Source organism: Odontesthes bonariensis, chromosome 18 (assembly GCF_027942865.1).
Source record: "Odontesthes bonariensis isolate fOdoBon6 chromosome 18, fOdoBon6.hap1, whole genome shotgun sequence".
NCBI lineage: Eukaryota > Metazoa > Chordata > Actinopteri > Atheriniformes > Atherinopsidae > Odontesthes > Odontesthes bonariensis.
The window spans coordinates 21,708,879-21,735,623 of NC_134523.1; the positions used below are offsets into that span (position 1 = coordinate 21,708,879).

The 26,745-nt window shown below is 39.4% G+C and overlaps 1 protein-coding gene across 3 annotated transcripts in view; it reads left to right on the plus strand.

Moving 5' to 3' along the window:
* Window positions 1–2,960: 2,960 nt before the first annotated feature.
* Window positions 2,961–26,745, plus strand: part of LOC142367288 (protein MTSS 1-like) — a 61,022-nt gene continuing 37,237 nt past the window's right edge. For all 3 annotated transcript variants that reach the window (XM_075449283.1, XM_075449284.1, XM_075449285.1), the window contains exons 1-3: window positions 2,961–3,396; window positions 15,567–15,628; window positions 18,168–18,241. In XM_075449283.1, coding sequence (XP_075305398.1) covers window positions 3,325–3,396; window positions 15,567–15,628; window positions 18,168–18,241 — 208 coding nt within the window. In that variant the 5' untranslated portion in view covers window positions 2,961–3,324. The remainder of the gene's footprint in view (window positions 3,397–15,566; window positions 15,629–18,167; window positions 18,242–26,745) is intronic.

A 26,745-nucleotide genomic window follows, 5' to 3' on the forward strand; every position in this document is an offset into this window, starting at 1 on the left:
AATTGCAGCCCCATCTCACTGAGCATTAATGGACTTCAGTTTTCTGTTGGGTTTAGGAATTAATGATGTGGTTACAGGTCACCTAAATGCTAATGAGAACTTACGCTTGAAAAATGTATCTGCTGGGCTGTGGATTATATCAACTTTAAAATTTCTAACACTTCAAATCTCAGCACCACATTTTTCTACATAAATTTCATAAATGGCCTAGTTCATAATTTAAAAAAAAATTTAAACTTGACTTTACACTTTTTTTTTTGTTTTTTCCTCTCCCCTGTCTGCCCATTATCCCCCTCTCTGCCACGCTGATGGCTGTTATTAGTTCATTGTTCTTGTCTTTGGGGAAGATAATGACACAGAACTCTGTTTTTCTGGACACTGACTATCAGCATGTGCTGTTGTCCCCTGTCATTAAGCAAGTCTCTGTAGTTAAAATGACGCAGCTCTGAAGCACTGCCAGCTTCATCTCATTCCCCGATCTTCCTCTGACAAACCGCTCGGCTGTGCAGAGCCCTCAATATTTCAGTTTAGGGCCAAACATCTGCTGGTTTTCTCTTAGCAGTCATGGGAAGTCTTTGGCATGGCCTTGTATGTCACTGCATTTCAGGGTTCTGGAGAAATATCATTTCAAGAATATTTGTGTTGTAGAGAATTTAAAGCCCTTGGTGCATATTTGGGCTTTGCCTAACATTGGGTATGATTATTTTTAAAGTGTTCACATGTCTTTCTCAACTGTTCATTTATGGGTTAAAATCAAATCTATGATTAAAAATTTTTTTTAATTTCCACTCAAATTTGACAGCAAAATCTTCTAAATGTCTGAGATAATGTACCCCCAGGAAACACATGACTTCCTAGAAGAGAAAAAAACACAAGATAGCTATATTTTGTCATCTTATTATTACACTTTTGAGGCAAAGTTCGGAATGGATACACATCTGTCAACCCCTGAATATGAACATTGCAAATAACTGTTTTCATGTCTTTTTTTTTTAGTGATTTTGTGTATTTTGAATGAGCATCTCTTCTCATTTTGTACTAATATGAGCAGATCTCAATTTTGTGCTGAAACCTCCACTCATTGTTTGTGTGACTTTTATTTAAAGCTTTTAATAATAGCACTTTCCAGATTTTTTTTCCTGTTTCTGCTTCAACAGTGCTTTCTGTTGAAGAACTGCTTCAAGTGTACATTATTTTTATCCTCAAGCAAAATGATTCTTATCAACAAACTAAGCAGAGATGCTTTTGTCTATGTGTGATATAACTAACTTCTAAGTCTGATAGAACAATCCAATAATCTGTATGCCATCATATTAACCTTAAATCATTCATCAGCTCATAATGTAGTTCACCTGCTTTCAAACTACTCAAAATAAGATAAGGATGAGGCCAATTCTTCTCTTGTCTTTTTAAAAAATATATTTCAGGCTCTTTTCATATTATTTTCTATCTTTTATTATACTCGTCATGTGTATCTTTCATGCCTCATTTTCCTTTTATCAAACTGTAGTTCCGTTATATATTCACTAGGGGGTAATGTTGTTTCAAATGTCTGTGAAAGTGCTTAATCAAAGAAGGTCTCCTTAAACACCCACTGCTTTTTTCTTTTTAAAGACTCAAAACAATCTATTTTAACAGCTAAATATAAAACGTACCTAAAATTTGAAAAAAAAAAAAATTATGTAACTTGTAATTTTATGCTCCTAACTTTTTGAGATCAAATAGAAGAAAAATATTTCATCGCCTTAAAATTTGCATTACTTAAACAAATACTTGAAAATGCTAAATATGCAAATGAGTCTGCAGTTGAAGGAGAATACCTGCAGAGCTTAAGGAGCTGTTGCTCCTGGCTGATTGGCAGAAAACATGGCTCCTACTAGAGAGCTCTTAGTGAAGACAATGGGAAGAAATTAAAAAATTACTCAAAGAAAGTAAGTCAACTTAGAGTCTGATAAAAGATGTTAGCTGTTCCAGACAGCTGTATCTAAGATTTGGAGCAAGAACAAACAGAATTGGATTGATGTAAAAGGGAAACATACAGGTCGACCAAGGAGGACGCCAAAGCATCAGGACTGAAAAGTCAGTGCAATATGCCTGAAAATAGAAACTGCAAAACAAAATAAATTTAAATCAAACGAGCAGAGACAAGAGTCAATATTTGTGGCTGAACTGGAAGAAACCTGCTGAAAGGAATGGGTCTTACATCCAGAAAAGCCTTACATAAACCATCCCTAACAACTAAAGAGAAGGAATTAAGATTACAATGAGCTAAAAAGAAGCAGTTATGGACTGTGGCTGATTGGATGAAAGTTATAAATTACCAATCTGCACTGCACAAAGAGATGATGCTGGAACATTTGCTTGTTGCAGGTATAAAAAGCAGCCGCCTTTGATCGTAAGAGTTTATGTTGTAGGGTTTAGCTTTGGAGAGTTGTGATAATGACTGATTTAATGTCTGATATCAGCCCATTCAAAGGGTAAATTTGCAATAAACTGAGCTTGAATTATAAGAAATAATTTGGAATAAAACCTTATTATCCCTTTTTTATATTGTGTAGCCTGGGGTCACAAGAGTTTCAAGAGTTCATTTCCGGTTAGACAACAGTGATGTTCCCTGTCTTGGCATAGGACATTTTTATGTTAATTTTTTTGTTTAATTTCTTATTAATCTTTATTATAATTTTTTTTACATGTATATTTTACTGCATTGTGGTGAATTTAGCTAAATAACCCAGCCGTGGCATTTAATGAGTCTTCCATAATTGCTTCTCCTGTTTATTAATAATAATTTAGTGTTTTGGGGTCCTTTCAATTTTGATAGATGTTTCAATGCGCATGATTTTATCTTCGGTAATTTCTCAATATTATCATGCAGGAGCCAACACCCCTTATTTTCCATTAAGAAAAACTCTTCCTCTGTTGAAGGCGGAGCCTTGTTGACGCGCGTGCACGACCCAAGAGACGCGTCCCCGTGCCCCGTCCCCTTCAGTGGTGCCAAAGGCGCAGCTCGGTGTGTAAAGTTGAGCCTCTCTGGCAGCGTCGTGCTTTTCTCTGCTGACACTTTTCTCTCCGCTCCAACATGCCTCGCCTCCCCCAGCAGACATGGAATTTACCGGCTCTGAGAGGAAACTAACCGGCCCTGCTGCGTCCTCTGCCAGCGTCCTGCTCTCCATCTGCCGGGAAAACCCTGCAGCGCGACTCTGAGCGTCCCCATCAACAGTGAACAACACCTTTCTGTGATTTGCTTTGTTTCTATCCGCTTCATTTATGGACAACACAAGCTCCAAGTGAGAGTGTCTGCAATTTCCGTTCACACAGCTGAAGATGGAGACAGTGATGGAGAGGGAGTGCAGCGCGCTGGGGGGGCTTTTCCAGACTGTCATTGGAGATATGAAGGTAACATGAAGGAACATTGTTATTCCATCTGATTTCTGATTAGAATCGCTGTTTGTCAAACAAAATACTACAACCCGGTCGCCTGCAACTAATCATTCAGACCTTTATGCATAGAACCAGGAAAGGGAGTCAATATTTTCGCCTGTCGGTTAAATGGCGGTTTGCAAGCGACATCATTAATTTGCTAATTATCCAGGGGAGGGTAGGGAGGGGTAGGGTGTGGGGTTAAGGATATAAAGAGCTTGAGCTTTGTCAATAGCATGAAAAGCAATCTTCTTCCTGGTAACCAGTTGCAAACAGTTGCAGCATACTTGTGCATGCACGATAGAAAAGACTGTTGCTGTGACACTGCGGGAGATATAAGCGCAGCTGAGTCCTTCATGGTCAGTGTCTGCTCTGGGCTTCAGAGGACAAAACCGTCCCCGCTAGAATCTTTTTTTTTTTCCTTTTAAATTGGGATAATGAATGATGCTGGACGGATTTATTTGACACATTCATTGTATCTGTCATTGAGAGGAGTATGTGTAGATTGTCTTCACCCTGCTCTTCAAGTATTGATAGAATGTACTGCAACAGGACAAGAACTTGTTTGCAAATAATTCATCATTTAGTCAAATGTCAGCTATGTTGCACTCAAAGATTCATGTAGGTCAGATGTTCTCTTTTTTTTCTGGAATATAAAGAGCATAAAGGACCAGGAGATAAATTGGTCTGCGAATACATGAAAAATTAATCGGCAGCTATTTTAACACTTGCTAATTGTTAATGTCATTTTCCAGGCAGGAAACACCAGTCATTCTTAAGTCCATTTCCTAAAATGAGAAAACTTGCTTGTCATCATATCAGATGATTTTTTTTTTCCATTTTGATTATGTAAAACAAGCAGTGTCAAATCTTACCTCATAGTTTGATACAATGTGATCACTGTTTTCCATCCTTCTTTGATACCATTTGATTACAGCTGCAACCCTTTGAAATAAGCAAAATCCCAAACATACACGACTTTGTGGAGGATGTGGTTGTCCTTAGGATTTTTGTTCTGAGATGGTAACTGTCAGCGTCTCTCCAGTATTATGAGGCAAAGGTGCCCCATATTTGATCTGAATCCCCTTTGGATGGCTAAATGCAACTGGTAGACTTTGATCATCTTAAACAAGTTACAAAAAATTTCCTAAAAATGCAATTTGATATCATGCTTCCTGTTTCCTGATAACCCAGACCTGCAGTTAATGTGTCACATAGCAGAGACAGATATACATAATTGAAAATTAGTCTCAATCTGCTATGAAAACAGAAGAGGAGTGAAATTGTTTTCTTGTCACATGAGCAACATGCCACTAATCTAGTACTAATTACAATTAAACCTATGACACCAAAGTGGGTGGTGCATTAATGGTCTGTTGATAGTGGTCACTGCTGGTGGAGTGGACTAGTACCAGGCTGCACTGGTGTATCCTAACTAGCAGATCTTTATGTTAATATGAAGTATTAGAATTTGTGCTTAAGTGGTGGTGCATGAGAGCAGAACAGGGGTGACAAACCAAGATTCGCTTCCAAATCCTGGGTCTGCCGCTCAAAACAGTTGCAGGTTCAATGCTTACAACCTTTATGGCACAAAGCCAACATGTAGACCCAACTCAGAGACCAGGAGTTACTGTCAAACATCATCCAACGTCTCCACATTCATGCCTGGACAAGAAAGGCTCCCTGCACAGTGGCTTTAATAGAATGAAAAAAACAAGGACTGCCTTAATTCTGTTTAGTTGGATGATGAATATTAATCATGGACACCTGCTTTGATGTTAACTTCCTAAGAGTTTGTAAGAAACTGAGAGAGTGATGTGGGTTTTAATGGTCATAGAGGTGGAGAAAACCATCAAATCTTCAAAGGATTTTCAGTATTTTCCACGTTTGTCTTGAACATGTGTGAGTTTTTATGATCTTATTCTTGTCTTGGCTGGGCAGGTGTTTGCTCAGGATTAAGTTTGATTTAGAGGTGAGGAGTAAGTGTTTACAGGTGATGTTGATATTTGAATACTCCAGTTCCCCACAAATGACAAAGTGCTTGTTCAGCGAGGGATGTCCTGCTGCCACACACACACACCTGTCTCTATGGTGACAAAATAATTGACAGGTGGTTTGTAACAGGTGTTGCTATTAGTTGATGGAAGGACGTCTGGGGAATCTGCAACAACCCTGTTCTTTACTTTTCAATTGTTCCTCTTTCTCTCTTCCTTTCTTGTCTTTTCTTCCTCATTCTCTCCATCTTTGACCTTCTCTCTGCCATCTATTTTCTCCACTGTTTGCTTCGCATTGTTCTTTTCCTGTCTCGATGATCTTTTTTTCTTTTATTCTTTGTATTCCCCTTTTCTACTTCACTTGTTTCCTCGCCTCACCTCCCACATCCTTTGAGGCTCTTCCTCTCCTCTTCTTACTTGTGAAGTCTTCTCTTTGGTGGCAGAAATCAACTTGATCAGAAACAGCTACTTTAGTAATGTGCAACAAGCTTGTGATCTCTTTATTTTTACTCTGCCTTTCATGTCCTAAATAAATAAAAAAAAAAAAAACACCTCCGTATTGTGTTTAAATGTGACTGTAAAGGTTCATACCTGTACAACAAAGTCGTTTCAGTCTTTAGGAGAAATTTGTGAATAATGAGACATTTTTAAATTTAAAGTCCTGGCTGGGAAGGGTTTTGAACTTGGCTCGGGGTAAGTGTAGTTTAGGAGTAAGGGGATATGTCTGTGCACATTCAGGTATGAACAGAGGATCCTCTTGTTTACTAAATTATTAATATGTAATCATGAAGTCTCCTGACCGGAAGAGATTCAGTTATTTATTTATGAGGTCTTCCTTTGTATTTTTTAATTCATACATTCACAGATGGATCAACATGTGTTGGATTGACAGAAAAGAGTTTTCTCCATTTTCTTGTTCATGTTGAGAATTAATCTGTCCAGTCACACAAAGTGAGCTGAGGTCATGCTTTGTAGATCTACTGTTGAAGCAGTTTGACACAGTTTCTCTTTGAGGCAGTCTGTTCAGACATGTTGGCTTCCATTGTTGCTGCAGACTTCTGCTGATTTCCCCCCATGCTGTTAAGGAGGTGAAGACCTGCTCCATTTGCAAACCAGACGTTTGTTCACTGGCCTCGAATAAATAATGGATTTGGATAGAATATGGAAACATGTGTCAAACCACATGCTGGTGGCCCTTGACCAGTTTGCAGTCTTTCACGACCTGCATGATCGTGTGAAGTTTCATGTGGCATTTTCTTGTTTAGGTCATTGTGATTAAAGAGCCGGCATTGGTTGTAGAGAAAATATGACTGCTGTTTGTGGCAGATTTTTAGAGTCTGTTCAGAATCTTTATTGCCTCTTGTTAGAAAGGGGGACAGGCACAATTTAAACAAATCTGTGAAAGAAATTTGAATTTGTTACATCGTGTGTCACTGAAATGTTATCTTCTGTGTTGCTGCATACACAACATGAAGCTTTCTGTAGCTTGTTTAAAGTTGATGGACACAGGATTTGACATATCTGAGTGATACATGGTGGTCACTAAAATCCACAAAATTATGCCTTGCGCACCTTTTTTCATTTATTTGTTGCGACTCCAGCCATGTTACGTGAATGCTACCCAACAGAAAACGACAGCTTAAGGATACATTACCGTCTCACAATTTACAAACCACCATGTATTGTGATGCCACTATGTCGCGGGACATGAGGACAAATGCTCCTAGTATTCATTTTCTGGTGGAACTGGGTTGTCGGAACACATTCAAAAGAGTCCGTCCACTTCAGTCACCAGGAATCCGATTGGAACATTTATAATCAGTATTTGTCCACAGCTGTAAGACTGTTAAACAATCCCCCAATTTCCAGTTTGATGTCCAACTATTTTCCAGGTCTATTTTATTGCCAATACTATAAAGTCTGGACTTGACACAACACATTGAATTTTTCTGTTGTCATCCCTCAACTCAACTTTATTTATAAAGAACAGCCGTGGCTGAAACAGTGATGTACATGCATAACAACGCAAAGTAAAAGACATAACACATAAGCACAATGTAAAAACAATAATAAATGATAACAATATTAAAACAATATAGTAAAAACAGAAACAGATTCTCGTGCTGGGTTAAAAGCCAGGGAATGAAAATGGGTTTTAAGACAAGTTTTAATCGACAGTGAAGGGGCCTGTTTAATGTGCAATGGGAGGTCGTTCCAAAGTTTAGGACCAGCAGCGGAAAAGGCTCCATGTCCTCTGAGCTTCCGTTTAGAACTCGGTACCTCCAGAAGCAGCTGATCAGCTGACCTGAGGCACCTGGCAGCAGTATATTGAAACGAGCAGCTCAAAAAAGCTGGTTATTATTCCAATTTGCTGTCTTGTATTGTATACAAGCAGAACTGGTAAAAACATTCCCACAACTGTGAAGCCTAATGGAAGCTGTGGTTTATTTTTAATGCTTTCAGAAACTAATATTTGGGTGTTAATTTGTACAAATCAAGATGTCTCCCAAATCGTTCTTGGGTAGGTGCACTTGTGCTCTCAGAACATGATTTAACTCTTATTTTCCTCTTATGAATTACTGACTGAATCCTCTTTAATACAGTGAGGGTCACTGTAAACCAGCCTGAAGTTTAAGACCGGCAGACAGTGAGATGCAGGTTTTCCTCCTGGCATAAATATGTGGGTGGAGAAGGCCATTACTGTGGCGCGGTGGAGGAGATTCCAGTCTGATGCTACTAATTGTCTTTTAGATGCATGAGCTTCCTCAGTGTGTTTGTGTTGCACACTGTAAAAGCCTCCCTCATTCATCCATTCTTGTGCAGTTTTCATAATTGAAAGAAAAACAGTGAAGCTGAGTTAAAATCTCTACTCATGTCTCCTGATGAGTTGCTTCTTCTTCTTTGTTTTTCTTTGTCCTCACAATATATGGGCATAAAGAGACGATAGCCTATGTCAAACACCAATGACACCAGGTACTGAAAGGTGAAGAAACTTAAAAGACTTCTAAGTTCTTCCATGTTTAGGATTGATTTGGATCTGTAGCATTAAAAAAGACAAATAAATGACTCTCAGGGATATTTCTATTTGTTGTTGTGTACAACACATAAAAGATTAAAGCAGTTGAACGACAGAAATAAATGGCAGTGTCAAAGTTAATATGCCATTAGAGAATTTGGAGGACTACTGGTAATGGGCGTGTTTGCTCTTAATGTCCAACCACTTTGTAGGTTTTCAGTGTCCATATTGTGATCTGTTTATTTTTATTTATTTTTTTCTGTTTAGATAGCCATCATCTAACTTGGTTTGGTTTTCTCTTGGTGTCATGTGACAACACATTCTCTTAACCTTCTCTGGAAGTGGCAAGAAGTAGCTAGCCAGGTTTCCATTGACTGGAGAAGCAAATCTTTATTAGAAGCTGTAAAAAAAGAAATGTGATTTAAAGCGAATAAACTTGGCCGTGTAGCGTCAGAGGTTGGCAGTATAGGCAATGCTGCTTGTGGATGTAATTCAGTAGAAGAAGTAGTTGTCCTAATCAGAAATGGAGGAAAATAACACAGGCAGTGTACTTCCAGAAGAGGAAAATGAAAGGTGTTCTTCTTTTAAAGACGACTTTCGAGATCAATCATGTGAGTTTATTGTTTGCTGGCTCAGACCAGAAACAGCTGGTGAGCAACACCATTTTAATCTCTACCAAGTCAGATGAAATTTGCTAAGTTGTTCCCTTTACCCTTAATATGCAATGCTATTTCTTCTTCCATCTTAACCCGGTCCAGTAACCTTTTCTTATTCAAGTCTTTTTAAATGCGAGTCAAAAATGACTAGAAACCTGGCTAAAATGGTGTCCCCTTCTGAGCACAGTCACTAAAATGGGGAGCTGTGGAAACAAACATGAAGTCTCTGACAGTGGCTACACATCACACTGTCTTTGCAAAAGTTCGATTTTTGGTTGAATGTGGCTTGTTGCAGATGCATTCTAACTGCTTTGAACTTTCTTATAATATAGGATAAGAACATTTGTAAGGATTTTTTTGTCTTTAATGGCAGTAAAATGGGTTTTGTAGTTTAGACTACACAAGCAATCAAAACAAAGTGAACACAGTTGGAGCTGTGGGGCATTTTAAATGTGGATTGATTGAGGATTAATCATTAAAAATATGATAATCGTCTTTAACAATAATGAAAATTGGCTTCTGGTCCCTCGGCTGTTCAATTAAAACATTAACACATTACCTTGAATTTGAGCTCATTGTAATGCCTTTTTGATACTTTACAGATCCTATAAAAAGCACTTGAATATAAAAATTTGCACTGTATTCCATTAGCTGCTGTGTTTTCCTTTGGGAGCATCATGTAACTGCAGTCCTATGAGACTGACCTGCTACCCTCATTTTGATTAAATCGAGTGCACGAAAGGTTTAGTGTGGCCTCTTTTCGCTTCACTAATTTTCTCACTTCAAAATATATGTTTTCTCTCTGCAGATTGGATACCCATGGGTTCAGTATGATGCACATCTAAATGGGTTTATGTACTCCATAAATTCAAGTGTGTTGGCTGATGTGCAGTTAATCTTCTACATATCATTGTGCTGGTTGAATTGAAGCAGACACATTACTGTTGATCCATTTAAGTGGAACCGATCTGCAGGTTTTTCCCTGGAGGAGAAACTGGTTCATCCTCTTATACTTTCAGCTTTACACTGAGCTTTTCATCTGCCTTTAGACTTGTATTTATGGTGTTTATTTTCCTAATCTCTGTTGCATAGACACTATAGAGAAGGTTTACTCGTGTGGCTCTGGACCAGTGTGTTGGCGTCCATGGTGTTGCATCTTCTTACAGTGTTAAAGCTGGATTAAACCACTCATTAAACTTTAAACACACATTACACTGGATTACTTATTGGTATAAAGAAAGCTTTTGTGTTTGCAGGATGTGGCTTTTTTACTAATCTAGCAGACACAGAACAACATCAAGCTGCTGGAGTTTATTTTTTATTTTTTCCACCCGGTGAATATAAGTTAATTTTTTTGCTATATTTCTTGCTGTGGTTCAGTCTCCACAAACTGTGGAGGAAACTCTCTGGCTCTGTAGCTGCTACATGTCCCACTTTTTTTCGCAGCTCATCTGCAGTTCATTGCTGGGCTGGTGGTGTTTTCACTCAGCTTTAGCTTGGAAACGACAGCTGCACCTACATATGGAGGTTGGTGAGAGCCAGAGAACCCAGTCATGCAGATGGAACTAAAACTGAGCTAAAGGATGCAAAAAACTGAATTGAATCACATTGATTAATGCAGATTTGTCATAACTAAAGGCATGAGTGGGCCTCTGATAAGTTTTGTTATTTTATATTTATTCTACCATTTCAAAAATCATGTATATAATGATTCAACAAGAGACATTTTTCCATAGATCTGCACTATTTCCTGAGTAAGAGCACTTAGGAAAAAACGCAACTGTTGCAGTAGAAATGGAACATTGTATTTCCCTTTAACAACAGTATTGCTTCCAGACATCAAACCACAGTTCCAGACTTCAAGTCAAGTCAGTTTTATTTCAGTCACTGTGACTACTCTGTGTTTGTGTTTAAAGTAATGGCTTTGAATACATTTGCTGAATGCTAATTGCCTGTTATCTTGAAGTCTTAATGGCATTGAAGCTAAAATAAACCCGGTCTCCTTTTCGGCAGGCTCCAGCTGAAGCAGGTGTAACGGCTTCAGTATCGTCATGGAAACAATGATAAAATGGCCAAATGTGTCACTTTGTTAGTTTATTTTTGTGGTGTTGTTGGCATTGACTCCCTGGCTGTTTTGTATCATTTTCTGCTCTGTTTTTCTGATATTTAAAGAGAAATCTTTTATCGATTTCTAGTTAAAAGTTGGTCAGACACAACAAGATCTCTGCTTTGTTCTTCCTCAGATTTTTAAGGTGATTCTTAATCAGGGGGGATCCAAAGCACCACATTAATTAATAGCGGGTTAAGTGTAACATATTTGTTTGTTTTGCTTAGTTACAAAATAATATTGATACCACACTTATGTTTATCCAACCATTCATCCCTCTGCTTATCGAAGGGTGGGTCGCAGAGGTAGCTGGTCCAGGGCATAAAGCCAGAGATTCTTCTCCCAGTGACACTTAAACTCTTTTGTGGGGGATTCTGAGGCGTTCCCAGTCCGGAGGGCATATATAATCCCTCTAGCGTGCTCTGGGATAGCAAACCAACAGCCATCATAATTTGAGATTAAGACTGGAAATGTAAAAATCATCAACCTTGGCCTTTATATTAAGAAATGATAAACTGTCACATACATGTACATTTCAAGGGCTTTCTTGTGTGGTACTAAAACTGTACATGGACAACTGAACTTTCCTGTTTCTCTGCGGGTTGAGAAGTTAAAGAGCACTTTTTAATAGAAAAGTAAAATAATTGATCATCAAAAAGAGGGGTAAAGATCCAATCTTCTATTTTTAACTTTTGGCAAAAAAGCTCATTTGAAAATGATGCATTGTCTTCGTTTTGCATTGAATTCAAAATTGTTGCTCTTCTTTCTCTGATCACAAGATTTCAGGAGCGAAGTAAAAGTTGCTATTCTCTAACAGGTCAAAGTCCCTACATCTACTGGGGGATCTTTCTTTATTCCCTTCATTGGACAAATCCAAACATATGCACCATAACGTTGTCCACACAGTTAACCCAGTTAATGTACAAATGGTGATCTTGGAAGAGGGGGATATGGTACTTATAGCTTAAGTGAAGTCCAAACCCCTGCAAACCGTATATTCAGTCATTTATTCAGTTTTTTTTTAGTCAAAGATTGAAGTTAGATTTGTGTTACAGTCTGTGATAAAGAAATCCTAACGGAATGAGACGAACAGATTCTGTGGTTTGAAGCCAATCAAATAGATCAGTGGATTCCTGAAGGACCAGCAGGATGCTGCTGCTGCGGCCTCCGGTTGTTGCCACGGTGACAATTTATGTCCTCAGTGAGTGATAGATTCAGCGACCCTGCCCTTGCCTCGGTGTGTGTGTGTGTGTGTGTGTGTGTGTGTGTGTCAGAGAGAAGAAGACCAAGACAGAGGATGTAATAAGATGTGGCTATTTATATATGTGCAGTGTAATAGAGAGGACTTGATAAATGTGTTTTAAAGAGCTGGAGGAGGAAATGTCAATGTATTTAAAAAATGGAACAATAGTGTGTGTGCACGTGTAGAAAGAAAAACCATTTGAAAGGAAATGGGGAGGTGGGGCAAAATATTTGAAAGCTTAAAATTGAAATTGAGAGCCAGAGAAACAAAGAAAGCAATGGTTGACAAAAAAAACCCCAACAGAATGTGTGTGTTTGGGTGAGGATGCATGCACGTGAGAGCCTCCCCTCCCCACAAATCTTTCTCTGTGTGAAGCCCCTCTGCAGCAGGAGCGTTACCATGGCGACGGTAGCCAGGCGATGACGCTGGGCATCTCTCTCACAAACAGGAGGCTGAACACACCCAGCTCAGCTGCACCGTCAGAGCCAGATCTGTGCTCACGATGACACTGAAAAAAGGGGCGATGCCCACTGAGTGCAGCGAAGGAGAAAAAACATTTTCTGAATCTACAATACAGTACTCGTACATGTACGTCATCCATATATTGAGTAATTGGTCACTTCAACTGTCCTTCCTGACCACACTAGAAGTGAGGAGAGCCCATGACTAAAATGTAAGCAATAAGGCCCTATTAATGCATTCCTAAAATAGGTTAACACTGTTCTGATGCTTGAACAACCTGAACAAGTAACTTGGTACTGTTCTCTGTTCTGTGTTAAAGGGTCATTTTGAGCTACATGTTGGTGAACTGAGAATTTCTTTTTTCTGCCATTTTGCACTAATGACTAATTTCACTACATTTCCAAGACAGTTTTCATTACAAATATGAAAAAATCAGTTTTGGTGCGGAAGAAAATAAAATCTGAATGATCCCTGAGTTCAGGCTTACTAATGCTCAAACTGACGCAGGCAAAGAGGGAACATATAAACTCTACACAAAAAAGGCCCCAACTTCTAGATTCAAAGAAAAAAAAAAAATACTCAAGCCGTCACCTCACAGCAGAAGGGTTCTTGGTTCGAATCCCAGTTGGGCTTTTTCTCTGTGGAGTTTGCATGTTTTTCCTGTCAATGCTTGGCTTCCTCTCACTGTCCAAAAACATGCATGTTAGGTTAATTGATGACTCTAAATTGACCCTAGGATTGAGTGCAAGTGTGCATGGTTGTTTGTTTCGTTTATCTCTTGTGTTGGCTCTTTGATGGATGGGTGACCTGTCAAGAGTGTACCACGCCTTTTGCCCAATGAGAGATGGGATGGGCTACAGCCCCACTGTGACCCTGAGTTGGATTAAGTGTGTATAGACAATTTGATAGATGGATGGTTTTACACAGTGGAAAACCTTTCAAATACGACACATTGTTGAGAGGAAATGCATGGTTTCCAACATTGTCTTGCATCTGATGTCTTAAGTACCTTTTGGTTAGTGTGGTAGACGTTCTCGACCTAGCAAATAGCAATGTTAACGTCATACCTGGTGCACCAGGTGCTTTGGGTGTCATTTTGTGTGAGAGGCATGTTTGAGAAAAAAAGCCAAAGAGCTGCAGAGAGAAGTGTGCATGCAGGTCTGTCTCCACAGGCGTCAAAACCCAAGAAGTTACAATTATTGCAAAAGTTACATGGCTTCTGCCAGTACTGTTCCTGCCTTGCATTACTTTTGAAGGAGCAACACTTCCTATTACACAACAGGGAGCCCAGCACACCTTAGCTGCTTGTATAAATGGTTACGATGCTGTACTGATGTCACAGATTGCTGACGAATGACTAACACGTTGAGCAAAATTGTCCCATTATAGATGCATTGTGTTGCCAGGGTTACACTTCATGTGTCTCCTCCATCAGTTCCACAGATGTGTCTGATGTGAGCAGCTGCATATAACATTTCCCACATCAGTGCATCATTAACACTCAAAGCATTTGACTGAGGGATTTCATTTCAGCAAAACCAGACACGATTTGAAACATTTTGAAAATACAGCAGTCGGATCATAACTGCAAACAAACCAAAGCCGGAGGCTTGTCCCTTTTATAAATCTGATCTCGGATCACATGATTCTGGATTAGTATGACTCAGACTAATGAGAACTGCCTTTTGTAGGACACTGGGGTTATGAGTGAACGTGGACAATTTGTAATTTAAAAATGGCATCCCAAGACTTGTTTTTGTGGTTCTGATGAGAGCCGTGTAAGACGTAAGGGACCTGATACGTCAAACATTTTATGCTATCATCATTCAGAAAACTTTTAAAGTAAGATTAAATGTTTTTCTAATTCTGAGCAAAATCTTTACTTATAAAATCCCATGAGTCAAAATGCCTCAGATCTTTTGCTGCAGTACAAGAGGGGGAAAAAAAAAAAAAGAAGCCCCACCCACCCGGACAGTATCAGGAGACGCCTGTGGACATCAGAGGGGTACCCCAGTTTCTTGTGTCTCCGTTTATTTTGGCTGCAGTGTCAGTGTTTCCTCCAGTGCAGCCTCTCTGAACGCATATCCAGAGGAACCGCAGTGCAGTGTTTGACTTCTTGGTCCTCGTGTCTGTCTCATATTAAACCCAGTCAGTGGACATGTGCTGTATGTGCATGCCTGACGGTGCTTGTTTGGCCTTCTCTGGACGGGCTGTTGTGGGTGGGGCATATGGATCGGCCGCATTGATCCGTCGCTTTACTGTCTGTGTAACTGCTGTGTCTGATGTTCAAATTTTGTGTGTTTAGGAGCTGTGCGTGGGCAGACTTCTCATAAAGGGGATTTTTTTTTTCACTGTTTTGTCTATGTGTAATGTCAGTTTCTCTGAAAAGGAGTGGAAAACCAGAACTGTGTGGCTTTTGGGCTGATTGGAGAAAATAATCTGTTTAAACGCATATTATTTGATGGAGATGTCACAATAACCTGATGGCCTAAATAAAGGAGGTCAAAGGAAATGTTTTTTAGTAACATTTTTTAACATTATAGGTACAATATTATAACATCACATTTTTACATTTACTACTTAAATTGATGATTGGGGAAATAAAATGCTTTTTGGATGTAAATATAAAACGGATTTTCTAAAATATATATTTTTTTCTTCTTTTTAGGGCAGTTACCCTGTCTGGGATGACTTTATCAGCAAAGCCAGCAAACTCCAGTCACAACTAAGGTAACACACACGCTTTCATGTGTTTGTACCATAATAATGTTCTAAAAGTTTTGCTTTTAAATCAAATTTTGAGTTCAGTGACGGTTCTGTCCTCTTGGAAATAAAGATTATTGTGCCACAGACTGCTTCAATGTTGTTTCTATTACATTCTTTTGAGACGTTAAGAAAACAAAAATTTAGATCTGTTTTTAACACTATCCAAATATAAACCCCTTTGACCGTGACTCGGTGTTGAATAATCAAATTCTGCTGTCTCAGCTGTTTTACCAGGGTTTTATGAGTGGAGTGGAGTGGAGTCAAACTAGTAGAGCCAAACTAGTAGAGCATATTCAATTGTTCCATGACATTATCTCAGGAGAACTGAAAAAAATAAAAAAAGGGGGGGGGGGGCTGTAACCATTTACAATACACTTGTTTTGGTACATAGCGTGAGAAGACTTTACAGCTTGACACAATGTCAGTCTGGCCTGTAGTGATGATTTTCTAATCGTTAGATCTGCCTTGGTGCTCATCACAACACAGTCAACACAGAACAAGTTTTTTTGAATGCACAAAAAATTGCCTAATATGCGCCAGGAATATTTTGATTGCGTTTGCATTGTAATGGAATTGTGCAAACTGTTGTATCTACACAACAGCATCAAACTGTGTGTATTCATGTGTAAGTATGTGAATGGTCAAATGATATACAAGCATGTCACATTTGAAGCACTTAGATTTGTAAAAATAAACTCTGAGTGCTTGAGTACTCAGTATTTATTGTACTCTTTGCCTAAATGTAGTTAATCTGAATTTTTATGACTTTCTGAATGTAGTTTCAACTTATGACGACAGTCCAGCCCTTCCAACACCAAAGCACTCATTCAGAACACTTAGCTTCACAAAGCATCACAAGTTCAAATTTGAGGATCCTTTAATATAGAAGGGACCCAGAAAGCACTCTTAATTCTTATCCTGAAGATTTTTATTAAGTTATTTCTCCTTACCTTGACCTTTTATATTGAATAAAGTGCTTCAAACAAGTTATACTATGCCCTAAAGGCCTTAACAAACAATTTAAGGAAAAGGAATGGGGTCCCTTTTACTGTACCTTGACTGCAACATTGTAGAGAAACCTGTTGGATTCCCCTCCATCAGAGTGAGTTTGCATTATAGATATAACTAGTACACAATTTCTGACTACAGTTTTCATTCTCGTGGATATTTTCGATCAATTATTATCGAGCGGTTTCATGTTCACAAGTCAACAGTGTGCTGCATCATGAAAAAATTTGCTGCGAAGCACTGCATTGAAGTTCCCCTTTAAACAGAGCAGTGCAGTCGGCTTTCCAACAGTACACAGGGTGATCCAGCTTTCATACAACATGCAGATCAGGCCATTAATAGAAAGCATCAACGTCCAGGTCATTTGTAATAATGAAGATAAAATTACCAAAGTGGTTTTCCTTTCTTCTGCCATTTCTTTCAAGTTATCTGTGCTAAACCATTATTATTTTAGATGTAGAAATTCTGTACGACACCCTTAAGAGAGTCACTCTGGAGATTTTAGAGTCACATGATGATTTTTGTGACTGGCATCTGATTCTTAGACCTGTTTGTAAGTTGCTGTTGCAGGAAATGGTTTTTAAAAAAAAAACTTGAAGGGGCTGCTTCTTTTTTTTTTTTTTTTTTTTTTTTTTTTTGTTAGTTAATTAATTTATTTTTTTGAGCAAATTTGTGGGAGTTTGACATTATTTAGTCTCATTTTAGTTCAACTTAAAAGCTGATTTTATTTCTTGCTAGCTGTAACAATTTGCTACACTTTTAGGAGTGCATGTTAAAAGTGTTCACAACCTGAGCTCATGAAAATCCAATCAGTCTGCTTCATTAAGTGTTTAAATGTCAGGCTCCCCTCCTGTTCTGTCACTACGTCCCCGACACTCTGGTTCACTGCCTCCACCGAACACTCACTCAGACACACAAACGGGCACACACCTGAAGGTTGCCCGCAAGGAGATGCGCGCACACATTAACTGCAAAAACATACACTTAAACCTCACTGCGTCGTGGGAAGTGCCACCACACACATATTTACTCTCACACCTTCCAGCCATTAACCACCCATTGACACCAACCCAAGCAGTAACACTATCCACATACACACACCTGCACAATTTGATTAACCCGCTGTGGCTGGCAGAGATTAATGATACCGCCGTAAAGTCATTATCAGTGAGATGGAGATGAAGATTCTTGCCTGAACTGGAAATCAGCAGAGGTCAGAGCAGATAGCAAACACACGCTGCATCCCTGCTCTTCCTCATCCTCTCGCTGCACCTGCGCAGAGAGTGTTTGTCTGGGTGTTTGGGGCATTTCGCACACTGCTTATCCAATGGACTGATAAATTCTACCTATTTTTCTATTTTGATGCCATCCTCTGCAAATGGCTTATACCTGTAGGTTTCTTTGCTGACGACCAACACCTTTTTAGATGATGATAAAATTCAACTGACGGATGACAATAATTCCTTGTTAATTTTCGCTCTGATCTATCTCCCAGGACGACTGTTGGCGCGGTAGCAGCCTTCCTGGATGCCTTTCAGAAGGTGGCTGATCTGGCAACCAACAGCCGAGGTAGGTCGGGGCAAACGATGTCTGATTTTAGTTTGGTTGTTTGTTTTAAACCGGTTTCTACCACTATGGCTTCGTTCAACACAAAGCATATACAGAACAGTCACCTCTTGCAAAACTGCAATAATGTAGACGAGCCAGTTTTTCAGTTTACAAAGCAAATCTCTGAGTAGCATGTGCTCCAAATATGCACTGCTCTCAGTCTGAGTTTTTTCTTTGTGGACCTTTTGAGTAGTAATAAGGTTTTAGAGTTAATCTGAATGGATGTGGGAAGCATATATGTGTTCAAGTTTATTTTTTGTGTGACTTTCAGTTTTGTTGCTGCTTGTCACACTTTGGTATTAGCTTCGGCTTTTGTGTATAAAATATATTTGCTTTTTGGCTGCTGGCTGTGTCCAACACACCAGATTGGTGGGAAATGCATTGCCTCTAAAGTTTGACTTAAATCATTCATTTTGAAAATGTTTTCTATGGGTAAAAAAATCAAGCTATATACATGATGTATATCACATTTTGAGCATGTTCAAATACAGTGAATTTTATGAAACTTTAAAAATAAAAAGAGAAATGTTGAAAAGTAATAATACAAAAGATGTATTTCTAAGATCATAAAGTAAAACTTTAAAGCATTAATGTTTACAAATACTGATTTTAAAAAATAGAGGGAGAGATGGTAATGAGTGTAATCAAAAGTTTGAGTTTAAAGATGTCAGCATTTTGAGCAGTTCTCAGATTGTTGGAAACAGCTCAGACACAAAAATACTGCTTCATTAAAGTTTTTGTCCAACAACAACAATCAAAAGATTACTTTAGAGACCGTCCTTGTGTAGAGGTTGAAAATGAGCCAGACAAGTGAGCTGCTTCAAGATCACGAGGGACCTTGAAGATGAACAAACAAAAAAAAAATCTCAGTGCGACATGAATCTGCTGTGAACACTCACTCTGAACAGGAGTGAGAGTGAAAAGAGGTAGACGGGAGATAAACAAAAGGAGTTTCTGCTGACCTCAACAGACAGAAACACTCCCCCACATGCAGTGTTGCTGTTGCCAGCCTCCATACAGCTAATGCACAGATGGCACACTGTCAGCTCTCAGTAAATAAGCACAAATTGTCATGGTAAACTTCAGCAAAGGACTTGTCTCAAAAAATGATTTTGCTTTTGGTCTGAAAGAACCTTCAGATAAAATTCAGATAAAAAAAAATCATATTTTGGCTGAAATAGCTAGATGAAGTTAGCTAATGTAGCACTGAAATGCACCATGACATACATAGTTGGCTTGTAGTTGTTATGTTGCATGTAGTTTTAAAATGTTTGAACATGAACTTTACTGACTTAGTTATATAATTTTACAAGTACAGGTTGTGTTAAACTTTCTGTTAATATCTGTGCACTTATTAACCAATTCTTCCTAATATTAAAACATCACCAAAATCTGTCTTCGCTTGGACTTTTGAAAGGTTAAAGATGGTTGAATTACATTACTACATACAATACTGTGACATGAAACCCACAGTAAGATTACTGATGCTCACAGTCACAATAAATCATTTTAATAAATAAAATATAATTTTTTGCTGCTGCTTCAGGGTAATTGGGTTACAGAGGCAGCAGTCTGAGAAAAGTAGCCCAGCAAATAAAACAACAGCACAGCCTCTCTGAGAAGATTTCCGAGGCTTTGTGTTGACTCTTCCTCAGTCACACAAACAGAAGAGGAACTCTGCATTCTCTGTTTGAAGCAGTTTCACGTTCTCTATTGATTTGTACTTTTCCGTTATTGACAAATGATCAGGGGCAGCTGTCTTTATGGTCACTGGACTGTAAGCAATTAATAAAGGCACTTCCTGGATTGATTAAAGGGAAGCAGGAAGCTTTTATTGTCTGCTTGGGTTTATTTGTGTATACATGTTTCATAGCTGTTTATGTGCCCTTTTTTCTTTTTGTTTTCATAAAAAGAAAAGTATTTTATTTATTTTCATGTTTTCCATCTCCTCACTATCGTGGGTTCTTGTGGGACTTCATCTTTAAGGTGGACTTTGTTTGTGGTTATACGTGTTCACAGTGCTGGATGTAGGCTAACTTCCTTTTAGAGTGTCTCGCTGTCACAATCGCAGTAGCTGAGGAAACAATCAGTCACTGCCTTGATGATCCCAGCAGCTCTGTAATTGACTTTGTGTGTGTGTGTGTGACGCAGTGGCTGTAGCACCTGGCACGTCGCGTTGAATTAATGGCTTCTCTCAGTAACTGTCGGGATTATTAGAGGCTTGTTGAGCTACATCTCACAGTCCCAGACTTCCTCCTTCTCTGAGCTTTTCAAGCAGCTTTCTACCAGATATGGAAAAAAATAGAAACACAATAAATGTGGCTTAAATATCACTAACATGAGGAAGTGCATTCAGTCGGTTAGGATACACAGTGTGTTAACTGGAAGTTGATTTAATTGTCACATTTATTCATCAATTTATTTTCCATACCCACTTCATCCTATTCAGGGTCTCAGCAGCTGTCGGCCCAAGGCTGGGTGCATCCAGCCTAGCACAGGACCAACCCAGAAACAAACGGTGCATGCTCATACTCCTTCATAGGATCAATTTAGAACCACCAGTTGACCTGACGTGCATATTTTTGGTCTGTTGGAAGAAGCTGGAGTACCCAGAGAGAACTCACACATGCATGGGGAGAACATGCAAACTCCTTTATATTTACATAATGTAAAAAAATGTCTAGAAGAGGTCTCACCTGGTTCCTGTAGCAAAGCATGTTTACAAGACACTTAACAAAAACAGATTGTTTTAGTCCAACCAAAGCTGGATATTTAAAATCTACTTTAACATGTTAGGTTTTATTCACAACTGGAGGGAAACACAACTATTGTTGTATAAATAGGTAAAAATGTCCATGAGATGTTTTTTGTTTTTTATGTGTTACAAGACATGTCATTAACAAAATCATCCCTTTCTGCTATGGCTGAGGATTTCTGCTTTGAATCTGCAGAACACCACTTAGGTCAGGGAGGCTGAATGTTCTGCATTGACTACTTGGAAGAGTCGGTGCCAATGAGTTCTGTATACTTTCGGGTTGGCGTTGTACAACTAATTTGCATGTGCTGCGATGATGAGCAGATGAAATGAGAAGCTTGCGAGTTGAGGAGAAGTCGGTACAGGAATAGCCAAGAACACGGCAGAAGCAAGGCTGAAGGAGGAGTCGTTTCAGCTGGAGAGAGCAAACTCTTGAGTTTGCAAGGTGCGAGCCGATCTGAAACCTGCTTGTGGCAGAAGCAACTAGGTCTGAGAGAGCTAGGCTAGGAAAGCCTAGGAACCAGGCTAGCTCCTTGAGCTACTGGTTTCTGCAATAAGCAAGCTTTGGGTCGGCTCATTGAGCGCAAGTCCTGTGTTCTACTATTCCAGAGAACAAGACTTCCTCTGCTTGCTAGCACCTCTGAGTTAACCTGGCTCCTCGAGCTAGCAGCCCCTGGATTGTAAAAAGCATAGATAATTAATACCAATATAATACTTTCATGTGCATACAATTTTGTATAATTGCTTCATCATGAATTTCCGGATTTTATTTTGTACTTTTTGAGGTTTCTTTTTAAACGTGCAGTCATAAAACACTGGATATGCAACTATGTGGCTAAATTACACACAATATTATTTTTGTTCATTGCTCAGCAGAGACATGGAAGGCTGGTGGAGATGTATAGATTCATAGATCCCCATTCACTGAATGAGGAAGAAGAGTTGGTCATATCCTGGGCAGTTTTAAAAGCATGATAGTTTGTTTTTTTGTTGTTGTTCTGTTTTTTTTCCTGGCAAAAACTTTGAGATCTACAATTTTGCTAGGAGGATTTATAACTGGTAAAGTGGCACGTTGATAATTTATATTGACCTCATTTGTAGGATTCCCTGAATAGCAGATCAAATACCAAAATAAGTCCAGTATTAGGATGGAGTTGCCTCTTTTTTTTTTAATGTGATTTCACTCTGTGTTGAAGGTGATTTACATGTGTTACCACCTCTCACCAGGTAAGACTGCCATTTCGAGTTGTAGGACAGAAGTGACCAGGATTCTCATTCAGACATGAAACTGAAACATTCAGTTGCCCTCACATTAAGAGAATGGAGTGCACAACAATCAGATACGCAAATATTAAGAAGATGAGATGGAGCGGGAGTTCTCTATCTGCTTATCCGGATTAGTCTGTGTGTGTGGTTGCCCTGGCAACCTGCTGCCTTAGGAGGTTTTTGTCCTTAAAGGGGCTGGTGAGCAGCGTCCTTTTGACATACAACGTCAGTATGTCAACACCTGGTAACTGGGTCAGACTGAGGAGGAGAAAAGGAGGAAGAGGAAAGGAGCCGGATATCTGACACAAAATGAGAGGAGGAAAAATGTGATGACACAGAAGAACAGATGGGAGAGAAAATTAAATGTATGACGGAGAGATTATTAAATAACTGAAAAAGGATCTGTAGAAAAGCAGAGTAGATGAGGAAGAAGCATGGCAATGAGGACAAAAGAGGGAGTAGGAGGGAAAGGAAGAGAAGGAAAAAATGGTTGAAGGAAGGGAAAGAAGTTGACGAGAGGAGACGAGGATGAATGACGGCTGTTGATGCAGGAGGAGGAGAAGAAAAGAGGAGGTAGTGACAGAAAATGAGGTGAGATTGTTGAGGAAGAACAGATGAGTGGGTATGAAGTGGAAAGAAAGTAGGTGAAACAAGAAGCCAAAGACTAGAAGGCTGGTTAAAGGAAACCTTTTTTTTGTTACTCTACAGTAAGTGGTCAAACAAAACTGGACTCATATATTTTTAACTACAATAATTAATAAATCAAACATTTAATTAAAATGTGTTGTTTTCCTTAACAGCTGAAACGAGCTAGAGTGGATTCCCTTTCTGTCTTGAGTTTCCATCAGCAGCCTTTCTGTCAGCTGTAAAAACTGATGAGGAGGTCATGAGCCAGAGGAGACGTTAAATGCAAGCTGTTGTTTTGGGTTAAAACATTCCCAGCATGTGTTGGTGGTTTTGGCTGAGCTGTGCGCGCAGAACTGCTGCATGTGGAGCCGATAGAAACCTGCGACAGAGAAACTCCCGCTGATCCTCTCTGTTGCCAGTCGCAGCTCCTCAACGTCTAAAGTTACTGTACCACTACGGCATCATGACCAAGAAGCAGCCATCTTCTGACGTCTCTGATCTCACTTCAGAGCAGCTGCTTTTCCAGCCTGCGCTCTTCTAGCCTCAGTCTTTCCACCAGATGTTGAATCAGGCTGCAGGGATTTACTCCCATGCAGCCACAGGAGAAATACTGGGGTCCAACATTGATGTTTGGAGATAAATTTTGGCTTGCAGTCAGCATTCCAGTTCATCCAAGTGATGTTGGAGGGGGTGGAATCAGGACTCTGTGTGGTCTGTCAGGTTCTTCTTATTGGGAAGAAGGTTTCTTCATCTGACTTGGACCCGTTCGCCTTGTTGGAAGGCAAAAGAAGCCTAAAGACTCGGCAGATATGGAGATGAATGCTGCTGTCCAAAGATTTTATCCAACTTTTTCACCGCACATAGTCAGCAGCCGTACAGTGAGAGCAAGTTTAGAATATGCCAGAGAGAAGAGTCCTCATATTTATGTACAGAATTTAACAAGCATGGAATTTTCTTGAAGTTCCAACATGTAGTATTTCAAACAACGAGCTGCTGTTTGCTTTGTGAAAATATAGTGGTGTATTGATGTTCCAACCTGAGCACCTGGCCTCTCTTTCTCTCTGGATACTGTGTGTTTTCTGCTCGCAGGTCTTGTGTTGTGGCAGCCGGTCTGACCGCAGATACATGTTGAATTTCTGATGTGTGAATAGAGCTCTTGGTTTTTCTTCACCAAATAAACCACATGAATCGAGTATGAGGACAAAAAGACATCTGTTTCTTCAAAGATGAAGATCTTCAAGCTTGTTTGGAGAGCTCAACTATGGGTCTCACTTCTGCTTTCAGCTCCATTCTCCATTGAAGACTCTGCTGCTCTAGTGTGACACCCAGTGGTTTGCTAGGGTCATCAATTCGACCTTTTTTAAGGAGTTTAAGTTCGCTCCTTCATTTCACGAACTTGCTGTGCAGTAGCTCAGCAAAATCCAGCTCAAAAGTTAAACCTCTACAGCTTACTCGAGGGAAATCCTGGAAGGGAAAAACGGATAGCAGAGTTTTCACTCCTCCTAGTGATAACGGCATTCCCATAGGAATCAATGGACTTTTGATTAACTCGTATATGAACCCGCTTGTGTGTAGAGTTGGGTTTAAGTGTTTCTGTGCATCTTTCTAGATTTAATTTCTAAATAAATGCCTGACTTTAACACAGGCCTGGTACGCTAAGCTGTTGAAGTGAATAAAGCCTATTCATCGAAGTTCCTTTAACTTCTATTTTAGCAGGAGGCCACTCCTTTGGTTGCAAAAATGTTCTTTGAGAAAATGGCTCCTCCGCACCTCCCTTGATTAATGACCTCCAGTAAATATTTTCTTAACAACTTTCTGCACTTCTTTGATGCATTGCGTCCTTTTTTGTGAATTTACTGTCTCATTCAGGGTAAGAATAATGAAAAGAAGCAGGGTATTCTCTGGATTAGGACAAGTTTCTGAAACTCAGTGAATTTAAATTGTTTTTTTTTTCAGATCCCTTCAGATCTTATTGCAGGAAAAGAACAAAAATGTTGATGGTCAAATACCAAACTCAAGGCTTCAAGACACAAGTAATAAACTGTGTCATGTGTCAAGTAAATCTGATCCAAGTGAATTCACAGTCTTGTCCTTTGTGATCTCTGTCATTACCAATACCCGTCATTTGTTCTGACAATTCTGCGGAGATTTATTAGCAGTCTGGATGTCGCATATCATTGTCTGCTCTGGTTTGGAGCAGCGTGTTGTGGTTTCTGACAGCCTGTTAAGTGAATCCCTGCTGCTGTAGTCGGTGTCTGCAGTGTGTGTGTTGGTGTGGTGAAGCTCACAGATGGCCTTCTTTGGCTGCTCGTTGTTTATTGATATCATCTTAGATGCAGGTGAGTGATGTCATATCTGCAGTGTCCACATGCCGCCATTAAGATTTTCTTCAAGGGCAGATGGAGGTTCGGTGCGCTTACCAGAAAAATGCTTGCTCTGTATTTTTCCCATTCAAAGGGAAAATCCACCGATTTCACGCATCAGAGTGGTTTCTCATGTGGCCAGGAGTGCTGCCTCGTTTGTGAAAAAGTTTGAGTCTCTGGTGGGAGTTGTGAGGTTGGTTTGAGCTGAACACAAGTTTAAAAAAAAAAAAAAAAAAAAAACCTGCAGAAGAGGAGAAAGAAGTGAGTCAACGCCTCCAGGCTACATTAGCCACTACATAAATAAAACACCGGAATCGTATTAGTCTGCAGACTGCATCATCATCATGTTGAAAGGTCCTTCTTCAGCTTGGTTATAAACTTAATATACATCATTTACACTTTCCCAGACATTATTTGGTCAAATCTAATTCTCTTGCAGACCTCCCTAATAGCGTCAGCAGAGAGTTCTGACAGATTTGTGACGCATCTTTAAAGCTCTGTGTCCAGGTTTGTGCCTGGAAATAAAAATCAGATACTTTACATCGTATACTAGTCTATCCCCAACAACATCATATTCACTTGTTACTAAAGTAGAGCTGCTACTAAACTTCCTAGTAGGCCTATGACAGTTTTTACAAACTCCTCATTTGAAATGATGTAAAGTGGCACCGTCATTTTTGCACATTCACTTCTATTAAAAAGTTATGCTTCAGTTAACATTTCCACACTAGATTCCATTATTTGTAGCCCTTCTTCTCCTGTGGTTTGATGACATTAAGAGTTTAACTTTAGGCACTCAACTCAGTCTTATAATGAAAGCTGATTTTGATTAGCTTCAGTGATACAACTGATACAACTTTCAGGTCCCTCCCCCAACCTCTAACAAGCTCCGAATCGCCCCCCAAACCCCTCCCCCTCTGTGGACGAGGTTGTGCACGTGAGTTCACACCAGTGTGAGCACACACAAGCTGGGGCAGACTCACGCTCAGCAGCGTGTGCACAAGCTGTGATTGACAGGTAGGATTCCTCAACCCTAACTTGATTGGTTAAAAACAGCCGGGAGCGCTCGGTTTTTGCAAGCATGATTACAGGGAGCTACAGATTTCGTTATTTTTTCTAAACAGCCTATTTAATATTCTACTTCCAGAATCCCATGACAGTTCAAGCTAATGTGACTAAAAAAAAGTTGCCGACCGCAGCTTTAACAAGAATCAAATAACTTGAAGGAGACAATTTGTCTGATTTGCAGTGGCAGTTATAAGCTCTAACAACATAAACAAATTAATTATTATTATTTAATAATTTTTGCAATTAATTTGGGAATAAATTTGACTGAACTTTTAGAGTCCTATTTTTTTCTTTTCTTTCCTCTTAATCTCAGTTTTTTTGTTTGTTACTGCCTCTTCTTGTGCAGCATACAACAAACACATTAGCTAAGTGCTCTCCACATTTCA